The sequence below is a fragment of the Neopelma chrysocephalum genome, unplaced genomic scaffold, assembly GCF_003984885.1.
Source record: "Neopelma chrysocephalum unplaced genomic scaffold, ASM398488v2 Primary Assembly neopelma1_82, whole genome shotgun sequence".
Lineage (NCBI taxonomy): Eukaryota > Metazoa > Chordata > Aves > Passeriformes > Pipridae > Neopelma > Neopelma chrysocephalum.
The window spans coordinates 751,012-762,167 of record NW_020897744.1 but is presented as its reverse complement, the minus strand read 5'-3'; the positions used below and the strand labels follow the sequence as shown (position 1 = coordinate 762,167).

At 49.4% G+C, this 11,156-nt stretch overlaps 1 protein-coding gene across 1 annotated transcript in view; it reads left to right on the top strand.

Annotated features, from left to right (window-relative positions):
• Positions 1 to 228: 228 nt before the first annotated feature.
• The window catches only part of NXN (nucleoredoxin), a 48,957-nt gene continuing 38,029 nt past the window's right edge, over positions 229 to 11,156 (top strand). The window contains exon 1 of the mRNA XM_027691077.1: positions 229 to 546. Within this exon, the coding sequence (XP_027546878.1) occupies positions 229 to 546 (318 nt within the window). The remainder of the gene's footprint in view (positions 547 to 11,156) is intronic.

Genomic DNA, 11,156 nt, shown 5'->3' with positions numbered 1-11,156 from the left:
CCGGTCCGGGGCGGTGCAGAGGGAAGCGGTCCCAGTCCCGGGATCGGTCCCAGTCCCGGGATCGGTCCCGGTCTGGGATCGGGGCCGGTCCGGGGCGGTGCTGCCCGGGGCGGGGGCGGGGGCGGGCGCGGGGCCGTGCGGCGCAGCAGCGCCCCCTGGCGGGGCGGGGCGGCGCGTGCTCGGGCGCGGAGCGCGGCGGGATCGGGAGCGGTGCGGGAGCGGAGCGGGATGGCGGGCGCGCTCACCGACCTGCTGGGAGAGGTGCTGGTGGCCGCGGACGGCGAGGAGGTGGCCGTGTCGGCGCTGGCCGCCCGCGGGGTCTCCCTGGTGGGGCTCTACTTCGGCTGCAGCCTCGGCGGCCCCTGCGCGCAGCTCGGCGCCAGCCTGGCCGCCTTCTACGGGCGCTTCAGGGGGGAGGCGGCGGCGGCCGGCGGGCAGCGCCTGGAGATCGTGTTCGTGTCGGCCGAGCAGGAGCAGCAGCAGTGGCAGGAGGCGGTGCGGGCCATGCCCTGGCTGGCGCTGCCCTTCGCCGACAAGCACCGCAAGGTGAGACCCGCGGCCGGGCGGGGGGCGCGCCCCGGGCTTTGTCTGGGGGCGGGGGGGTGCCTTCCAGAAAGTTCCCCCGGGAGCCGGGAAGGGGGTGTCCGCTGCTGTCCCGCGGGGCGACAGCGCCTCGCCGGGCTCCTGCGGGGCCTGGGAGCCGCAGCGCTGGGGGAGCCCCGCAGGCTCCGTCCCGCACGGGTGGGGGGCAAGAAGCCCTGGCTGCGGGTCGTGGCTTGTCGGGGGCGGTGGCACCCGCTGGCCTCGAGGGGTCCCGCGGAAGGAGCGCGGCTGCGGGCGAGGCGTGAGCGGAGCAGCTCCTGCGAGCCCGGGCGCGGGGCACGGCACCACTCAGGTGGGAACCAGAGCTTGGTGTGGGCTGGGGACGCGAGTGGGTCCGGGCACGGAAAGGGGCTGTGGCCTCCACCAGCCGTGGGAGGACACGCGGTGGTTGGGGAGCGAGTGAGCCCGGCTCGGCCGGGAGCTGCTGGCGAAGCTGCCCGGCCAGTTTGTGGGATGGGGTTCGTTGCTCTCGTTTCGCACCCGGTGTGTTCAGATATTCTGCCAGTTACGGCCTCTCATCTGGAGAGTTTAATCAGAGAGAGACACATAATGGACAAAAAGCGCTGTTAAGACCCCAGGCAGGGCGGGGTGTGAGGGACGGGGAGGAACAGGCTGAGCCTCCAGTTCCCAACGAGCTCGAGACGTTTGTAGTTTAAAAAAAAAATAAATCCTCTTTACAAATCTAATCTCTGGAAGCAATTGGGCAAGAATTAAAAAGATGGTGCCCCACAGTGCCATTTCTAAACATCTTTCCAGCGAGGGATTGTGGCTGCTGGTGTGGAAGCAGCGGGCAGGCTTTGGTTTGGCTTTGGTGAGGCTCGTTCAGTGGGGTTGGGGTAGCGCCGGTACCTGCGGGGTCGGGGGCGGCTGAACCCCCTCAGGCATCCCCTGTGTTGGGATGTTGCGAGGCTGTGTTGGGATGAGAGGGATGACTTCTTCCTGCATGGGTCTCTGAACCCGGCTCTGCCAGCACTTTGCTCTCTCCTTTAGGCAAAGGAGTCGTTTAAGGAAAAGTTGGCTGTCTCTGGCAGCGCTGAGTGATGTCCCTGCCGCTGAGAAGGGACGTAGCTTTGAAACTCGGATTTGGCTTTTTTTGCCTCGTTTGCTGCAGTTTTTTGTCACTAAGCCCCCAGTTCGTTAAAAGCTCTCACTTGTTTAATGCCATGCACCTGGATGATGATGATGCCGAAGGGCCCCAGTTTGCCCCTTTGAAGTCCAGACACTTCTAACTGGGAGCTCGCCCGAGTGGTTGGGATCTGAGATCAGTTTCACTAATCAGAGGAGCTGTAACAGAAGCTTCGTCCTTCAGAGAAATTACAGTTTAATTCAGGTTTCTTTAAAACCAAACCATCTTCCTACAGGGACATGAAAAGACTGTGGTTCCAATTAGTAGTTTACCATTTCCCTACTGAACATTTTAGATTATTTAGATGGTGGGACTTCTGCTTGCCATATTTGCTTTAAAAATTCCACTGCAGCGCAGTTAAATGGTTGGGAAATTGTAGAAGTGGAAGGTGGCATTAATTTTACATGCTGGCCAGTGCTTCCATCTATTAGATTGCAAGAACACATGAAATAAAAAGATTATGGGGTCTTAAACCCTTATTCCAAGAAGCCCTGAGTTAAATTCAGGATTATTTTTGTGTGGAGTGTAAAGTAATTGAAGCTCATGCTGTATATTTTCAAAACTAAGCAGATGTGATGTGGCTTTGGAGGAAGCTTAATCTATGGATAACAGAGAACCTATTTGTAAGTTGTAAGGGCAATTATGTCAGGATATCAGATTTCTAAACAGGAGATTTATAACCTGCAGCTCAGGCAGTTAGAAGTTTCCTTGTGTAATAGGCTGATTTTTTAAATAGTCGGGTTAATGACCTGACTCTCCAGAAAAGCACAAACTTTCTATTTTTCAAAAACATGCCAGGGAGAGCTGGGGATGTCGAGCATGTGTTCAGTAACTCACGGGCTTAATTTGTTTAAAAACAAAAGCATTAGAGGAATGTAGGCAGTACTTTTGAGTTATGGTTCCTTTGCACCGAGGGATACTCCTAAACCCCAGTGAATTATATAGATTTATGGGAAGAAGGGGATATTATAGATGCAGAGTAGAGAGAGCGAAAGGGTTGGAAACATTGAGAGCTGTGTCCCTGAGCTCTCAGCTCCCTGAGCCTGTGGAAGGAGGCTTGGAGGTTGCAGGGCTTGGCTGGGAGAAGCTCTGCCCAGCAGGGTCTCATGTGGGTGATGCCAGGACTCAAAAGAGTTCCAGAAGTCCCTTCCAGCCAACGCTTCCTGTTGTGGGTTGGTTACTTTATCTGCTGAGGTCGTGAAAGCTTTGGGGAGAGAGGATGGCTTCCTATCCTATATTGGCTGTAGCATCACTTTTGTTGCTCAGAATTATTGAAAAATATGTCTGCTTATCATCGTGCATGTTTTCTCTCTGGTGTACTCTGCATTTTTCTACATTTCTCCTTCTTCCAAACCCCGGGCATCAAGTGTTGATAGATCCTAACAACCAGGCTCCTTTCTGGGTTTGCAGTAAAATTCCCACAGTCCTAAAAGTAAATTAGCATCTTACTCTCATGGTTATTGGGGAAAGTAGTATGAATTGTCAAAGCAAACAGCCACTCTTCGTTGAATGCCTCAGTAACTCAATAATGCCGGGGTGCAGTTACCAGGGACAACCAGTTCAATTTGAGTAACTTTAGCATACAGCAATTTCTGTCTCCAAACCAGTAATAAAAGAAAGCAGTACAAGTCAGCAAACATCTGGACGTGGGGGAAAGCCTTTGATTAATGAGGAGGATGGCATTATGCCTCTGTCTGAGCCACAGCCAGACCTATTATTGGGTGTTTTTCTTTCAAGGACAAAACCGTAACGTGCCAAATGAGATTGGAGGCCTTTAACTCGTGATACACGTCCCTCAATTAAGCTGTTCAGCCCCGGATTTGGGCAGCTCGACGTAGCTGCTGGTAATTGATTTGTCCTCCGATAGCGCCGGGCATTGCTGAGCAGAACGTGGGGGAGAGATGTTGCTCCGTGTCTCTTTCGTTTGGGGTTTTGGTTTAACATCACCCCGTTGTTATCTGCTCGCATGAACATCTGCTCAAGTTCTGGAGGGTTGATTTAATAACAGCTTTAATTCCTGATTGCTACTGGGAGCCTCATAATGTAAACAGCCCCCATCTGTCTACATGCCCTGATGTCCCCCAGCGCCCACAACGAGGTATCTCCCTTCCTGCTGTCGGAAGGATCCCAGACTTCTCCTGGTGAGCTCCAGACCATCCCTGCTGCGGAGTCCACCTACACTCAGGGTGAATTTGGGTGCTCTTCAAGGGCTTATGGCACACAGGCTGTTGGAGGAGGGCAGAGCGTGCTGTCCTGCTGTGGTCTGTGGGACATTTTGGTCATCTTTGCTAAAAAAGAAAATAAATTGGCCACGTTCTTTGTTGAGTAGATCCTCTCACGCTTCTCCGTGTAGGAGTGGGAGAAAGGAGAGTTGGTGCTGGAGGAGAGAAAGCTGTAAACTGGTCAGCACTGGGAGAGCAGCAGTTTATCTTTTGCTGTTCTTTATTTGCCTTTGCTTTTGTTTTTACTTGGCCCAGTCGTCTTCCTCATTCTTTTTAATCTTGAGTTTTCTACTGACGCTTGGTGCATCCACACAGCGCCAGAGTGGTGTTGGGTTTGTGCTTTGCCTCCTGTTTTGTGTTTGCTCTCCGCTGTATTTAAGCATCTGCTTGAGTGTTGACCAGATTCTTCTTGGGAAGGCAAACCCAGCCTTGGGAAGGCTGAAATACTTCTGTTCCAGATTTAAATAAATGCAAAACATGTTGGCTATTTTTCTGTGATTATTCAGTCAAGTATCTGAAAACAATGTGAGAATCTCTCTTTGCTCGAGCTGGTAAATAACCCTTCAGTTGGGACAGAATGATTTTCCTTTATATTGAAAGATGGGTTTGTATTTTCTCCCACATTCACTAGTGATGTGTCTTTTTCTGAATGGTGTGACAGAGGCACGTGATGTTTCCCTGTGTGTGAAGAAGATGTTTGTTCTGTCTTGCCCAAAGGAGGGGAAAGGATCAAGTTGGTAGTTTTGGATTTTGTAGTTTTAGTGTTGATGGATAAAAAGAGACAAAACTCTTGCTTGTTTGCAAATATATCTTTGAAGCCTTTTACAACAAATTCCCACTCATTTCTTTTTTTTTAATTAATTACGTTCTCTCTTCTCTCCCACAATCTCAAGATAAAGATGTTTTCTTTCCCTCTGCTTAAAAAGATCATGCACTCGAGCCTCTCCTAAAAAGACACCAAGTACTAATTTTGTGGATAGAGTTTGTGCAAGAAATAGTGGGGAGGAGATAGAAATGTCATTAAATTAGACTGTACACAATTTTTTTTTGTGGAGGAAAAATCCTAAAGCCCTTGATTAGAGTTTGAGATACACCCTGATATTCAGGGACTCAGAACTTTTCTGTTTGAAATCCCCATCTGCTGAGATCTGGGAGGCGAGTGGTCAGCACAGATGTGGGATTTGTCTAACAGGAGATTTCGTAAATCACTTGAAGCAGCTTTTGAATTTCATCATATAAAAATATCTAGGTAATCACTTTCAGCTGTATTCCTGACTCTGTGTTTCTGGGGTGGGAATGTATATGAAATCTTTGGCTCGCGGAGCTGTAGATTTGAAAAATATGGTCTTTTCATGACATAAGGCTATTGAGTATGAAGCAAGGCATTAGCAGCACCAACTGATTCTTTGTTTGCTTTGAAACTCGCTGGTTCTGAAACGTAAGAATGGGAGATGTATGAAAGGAGCAGAGGGAAGCCTGTGTGCTGTTTTTCATTGTGGCATCTTAATCCAGATGTTGAAATGAAAATGTTCGCTCAAAAATGCACGGTTGACAATTTCATTTGTTACTCTCAGGTTGCAGAACTAAGCGAAGGAACTTTGCTTTGTAAAGTAATCAGTGCATAGCTCTTCTCCAAAAATGCATTCTTTAGAGGCTGAACATGTACCAGCTTTACAAAAGAAAGTGCAGAACAATGGAGCGTTTTTCTGTGTTGATTTTGAAGAAGTGCAACAGTGAACTTCAATTATGACTGAGGAATAAGCTATTCAGTATTTCCACATCGTGCAGATGACACAGAAGCCAAAACATTTTGAATTCTTGTTGTTGTTGATGCCGCTTTTCCACGTTATTTCTGTGTATGTTTTACACAGCTTTGCAGTGATCCTCCATACAATTAACAATCCTCTCTCGTGCCAGGACCTAATCCTTCAGTGAAATCCCTGTGTCAGTAGACAGCAATTCTGGGGACTATCCTGGTTCTGCAAGAGTTGCAAAAACATCACTGTTGTCCTTGGAGGTTGGATTTCCCCGTATGTCCAAACTGTGGCCTGCCCAAGTGCTTTCCCTGGGGCAGAATCAGTATTTTAAAAGTCTTGCTGACGTGTGGTCTGCTGTGGTGTTTATTGCATCCTTCAGTGGGTAATGGCCCACGTTTGAGGGCCTGCTTGGACATCTTTCCATTGTCCAATCCTCCCAGCTCCAGGGTGGGGAGAAGCAGTGGGAGCTCTTGCTGATCAAACACGGTTGAGTGTTGGACTGGGCTCTCAACATCCCGTTCCAAAAACTGACATCAGGTTTGCGTTGCCTTTACATGGTGGCTTCTTCAAGTGGTTTTAGTTTGAAATGCAGTAGCTGTCTCCTTGTTTAGTACTCCAGACAATCCTTTTGTACCATTGCCCGTAGGTATTTCTCAGTGCTGAGAGAGCTTGTGTGAAATCCGTGGTGAGTTCATTGCTCACAGATTCGGGGTTTGGGCGAGTCCAGGATGGTTTGGAACCTTTTGATCCTTTCTCATGGACAAACTTTTAATGTTTCAAAGCGATGCTTGGTGGGATTAGCTCGTGTGGCTGGGGTAAGGTTTCACTTCTCCTGAATTGCATCTGGGTAGAGCTCTCTGTTTTGCATTCCTGTTTTTTTCAGCCATGCTCCCAGCATGGAAGTTGGGGGTATGGTTTTAATCTAAGCCAAGTCAGGAAATATTGCACTTTTTGGTGACCAGACCAGGGGGATTCTTGCCCCAACCCTCCTCCCCAGCAATCCAGATTCAACATAGTGATTATCTCCTCCTTATTGCTAGAGTTTTATGTGAAATGTAGGGAAATAGGGAAACTTAAGAGGGTATGGGAGGCTGTGATACAGCAGGCTGAACTCTAAATTCAAGAAAACAAGTTTGAGCAGCGTTTGCCTGAGCATTTGCTTGATGAGAAGCTCATTGGTGTGTGTGTGTGGATTGCTTCCTCCTCCTTCCCCTCCCCATTTTTTATCAGGGAAACAAGTTCCAAGCAAAATATTCCAAAGTGATATTTAATTACTCTTTAAAATGCAACTATTTGTCTTATCAGCCATGTGGATTTCTATATGCTGCTTTGATTTGACAGTTAGTAGTTTGTAATTTTTAAAAAGCTTACACGCTCCAGGAATCTGTGATTTTTGTGCTTTTGAAAGTCGAGATGTTGAATTAACTGCAGCTTTGAACTATTCACGGGTAATTTCAGGCCCCCCGCTTTCAGCAAATAACAAGCTGACTCCTGAGCTTTCAGGCTGGGTTGAATACTGAATAATCACGACTTTATAGCTGCGTGCGTTCTCTAAACTGGTTCCATGGCACATCACAGCGTAATGCTCGATAGGTTTGAAATGTTTTTCTCGACAGATCACTTTGTGCTCGTGCCATCTCCAGATAATAACGATTAGGAAAGGAGGGAGCACTGTCAGCCTGGGGAGGGTGCTCGGAGTCATTACAGCTTGGGTTTTGGGCACATTTACTCCCCTCTGTTCTTGGGGGTAGGAGCCCTGATGGGGGACCTAGGGGTGTTTTGGGGAGAGGGCTTTCCCTGGCAGTGCCTTGCAGAGCAGCTTCCTCTGTGCTGGCTGGAACCGCCGCTTCTCTGCTGGTGCTCTGCAGGGAAAAAACACAATTAGAGTTAAATCTCTATGTTGTAAATTAAAGACGGGGTCAGTGGAGAAACTGGGAGTGGGATGAGTTGACAAGTAAGCAAATAGACATGTTAAATTCTCTCGTGGGAAAGTGAATTATACGAGTGTTTCAGATTACAACATGAGCGCCTTGTCTGATAGCTGATTGCATTTTCATCATCCCGGTTTTCCAAAGAAAATGTAGTGTCTTATTGATTTGGCATGGAGCACATGCCAATTAATGGAAGGGTGGAACTAAAAAGATGCAGGAATTTCTGCATGCTCTCACGTCTGTCTTTCAGCACCGTGAACAATTGCAACCAACAATTAATATGTGAAGAATTTGTGGTCTTTATTTAGTGTGAGTGAGTGACTGCTCGGTTGCGTCAGGGCGTTAGCCGAGTGTTTGCAATCTGATCAAGTCCCTGTTTGGAGCTCAGCAAGCCCCTCTGCCCTCAAAACAGAGCAGTGGGAGCCCCTGACAAGGCACAGGGTGGTGGGGGTGTGCAGGGTCCCTGCCTGCATGGGGAGGTGGGCAGAGCCCAAACACCACTGGTTCATAAAGGATGCACTCCGAGTGATAGGTGCCATCACAATTGTGGCTAAATCCAACCTGACTTTAAAATATTTTAATGGAGAAAAGATGCAAAGGTCCCATTTAAAATTAATTTTCCTAGAGTTACCAGATTTTTATTCCATGTCTGAGGCATGAAAAATAGCTGGTGGCATCCTCAGCTGCGAGCGGGGGCTTGGTGGGGTTGGACCCCAGGGAGTGGGTGGCAGCTGGCACAAGGGGTCAGATCCCACCAGAGAGGCTTGGCTTCGACAGCTGAGAAGGGAACATTGTTTTATGTTTCAGGGCAAGGATTTAAAAATCTGGGTGAGAATTAAGTAATGTTTGCAGAAGAGAGTAGAAGGCAACTGAAACGAATTGCAACTGCGTGAGTGAGCGGGAGAGAGAAATTTTAGTTCTCCCTTGTTCCCGAGAGATTCCCACCGGAGAGATGAAGTCATAGCCATTACTTCATTAGTGTTAACTCAGGATGCTGACAAATGAACCCCCTTGATTTGTGCCGGGCCAGTTGAAGAGAATACTTCAGTGTCTGTCTCCCCGTGCCTCGGCAGTCGCTGCCCTTGCCGTGACGTTGGCAGAAGCCCGCGCTGATTCCCTGGCCAAGCTGATCCAGCTCAGCATTTGCTTTTGAACTGCCACTGCTTCATCCCTCGTGCCAGCTCTGAGTTGGCTTTGATAAATCCTGCTGTGCAGGAGGCAGCAGCTGAGGGATGGGCGAGCAGCAGCCTTGCACTTGCCAGAACCTCTCCATCAACGCCCCAGCCCGTGCCCGGCACGGGGAGCATTAATGGTACCCAGTGGTCCAAATCCTGCTTCCAGAGCAAACAGGAGGGTGTAGGGTCTCACCCTCAGGTCTCACAGCGTTGCTGTGGGAGTCCCTTTTGGAAAAAGTGTGAAATTTATTGTAAAATAAATCCTCGTGCTGAGGATCTTATGGCGGATCTGAGCCGCTAAATCCTCTAAACCTGAGCCTGCAACTTCATTGACAGGGCCTCTCACTTCACTCAGCTCCAAGCTTATGGTTTCACTGCTCCAATATTTTTCCATACATGGAAGCATTCCTGCCCCAGCCTGGGCTAATCCTGACATGCCACTGCATCTGGATGTTAGCTCATTTCTCGCAGCTGACACTGTGCAAAGGCAGATGTCTGAACTTACTTTTGTTTAAAATAGATGTGATTCAGCCAGCAAAAGTCTCACCTCATAGGTAAGCAGGGGGATTAAAAAAAAAAGGAAAGAAAGAGAAGGGAAAAAAAAAAAGGTGGTTTTCCATTTTATGAAACTCCCAGAGCTGTTAAGTGGATGAATTAGCCCCCAATAATTCCATGCTTTGGAAATGTATAGTATTTAAATTGCAGAGAGGTAACAAACCACGGGGTGTGTGTCTCTGACACAAGCTGAACCCATCTCCTTACCGTGGCTCAGTGGGTGGAGAGGAGCCCCTACCCATCCCATTGGAGTGTGCTCCCGGTCTCTCCTCTCTGCTCTGATGGCTCTTCAAAGGCTCTGGGCTGTTTGATGCATGTTTAGTAGCTCAGAGGAGCTGGGACTGCTGCGCTCCTGCAGCTGAGCCGGACGCCTCGGCCATGCGGGAGAAAGAGGTGCTTGTGCTGGTGAGCTGGGGGCCTGTTCATAATCCCTTCCTCACCGGGGCAGGCTGTAAATTTTAATTAAATGTCTGTGAGGTGCTCTGCCATCCTCTGCTGAAAGGCCCTGCGTGAGGGCAGTGCCTTTGAATAAAAGCTAGAGACCTTTCCCACCCGCCGGGAGAGAGCTGGAACTGCAGCAGTGAGACCCAAGCTGTTGAATCTGAACAGATGTCGGTTCTCCCCCACTTCCATAGTTCAAAAGGATTATTCTGCCTCTCCCAAAAAAAGGAGAAACACAGTGGTCTCACTAGTGTTGTCAGGGATCTTGGCTCCATCCCCTCCTGCTCACGGCTAGTTAAAAGGTTGCACGCTGGGCAGGAGGGGTAAGTTGGAGAGTTTTGGTTGTGGCCTGTGCTGTTGTGGTTGCAGTTCAGTATCCACTTGCCTGGGGCTCGCTGGGGGTCCTGGTTGTGAAATGGGTCCTGGTTTGTCCGCTCTTTGCTTGGCTGCTGCTGTTGTGTGCAGGAATAAGACAAGTTGAACTGAGCCAGGGTAAAACAGGTTTCAAATGAGCCAAGCTGTGTGATGGCGTGGGAAGGAGATGACAATTTCCAGATCTGCTGTCAGATCTGTGAAGCAGATGAAACCTCCTTTGTGGGACTGTTTCAGCCCCTGAGAACCAAGTGAGTCCAAGAGTCACTGAGGTCGGTGGTGCCCCCAGTCCCACCGAGGGACCCCCATCCCTCTTGTTTGCCCCTCCAAGCACAGCTCAGGGTCTGAGCAGCAGCAGTGCTCTGGTCTTTGTGCCCAATCTTGGGTCTGGTGGGATTTCAGTGTCAGATAGGTCACCAGGGCATTAGAAATATTCTTCCCCTTCATGTTTTTTTGACTACTGTTCTGTTGCTCTCAGAGCAAATCAAAGGGCACCGGGCTACAAATCCTGCCGTGCAAGTACTGCCTGGGTGTTTGGCTTGCAGGATTGCTCCTCTTTTATCAGCTGATATCTGCGGCTTTAAGAGGGCAGGGAGCAATGCTTATTTGCTTCTCAGAGGCTGATGACTCTACAAACTGATTTTTTAGGATGCTCCCTTTTTAATTCAGGCTTGTGGCTACAGGACAGAGGTCCCTGTGCTGTGACATTACAAACTGCTTATAATGAGCTCTTCCCTGTAATCTCTGTGCTCAGAGACTTGCAAATAGCTGCATTCATTAGGGAATTCCTGCTGTCTTCATCCCATGGGCAGAGAAACAGCGGTGAGAGAGGTCTGGGAACTGGATGAGTGACCAGAGCCGGGCTTTGCTGCCGCCACTGCCATGATTTCCGGGTCCCAGCACCCCAGTCTCCCCAGAAAAGCCCCACACAGCACATGAACATGACCCCCAGGCCGTGCTCTGCTTCCCTGCCC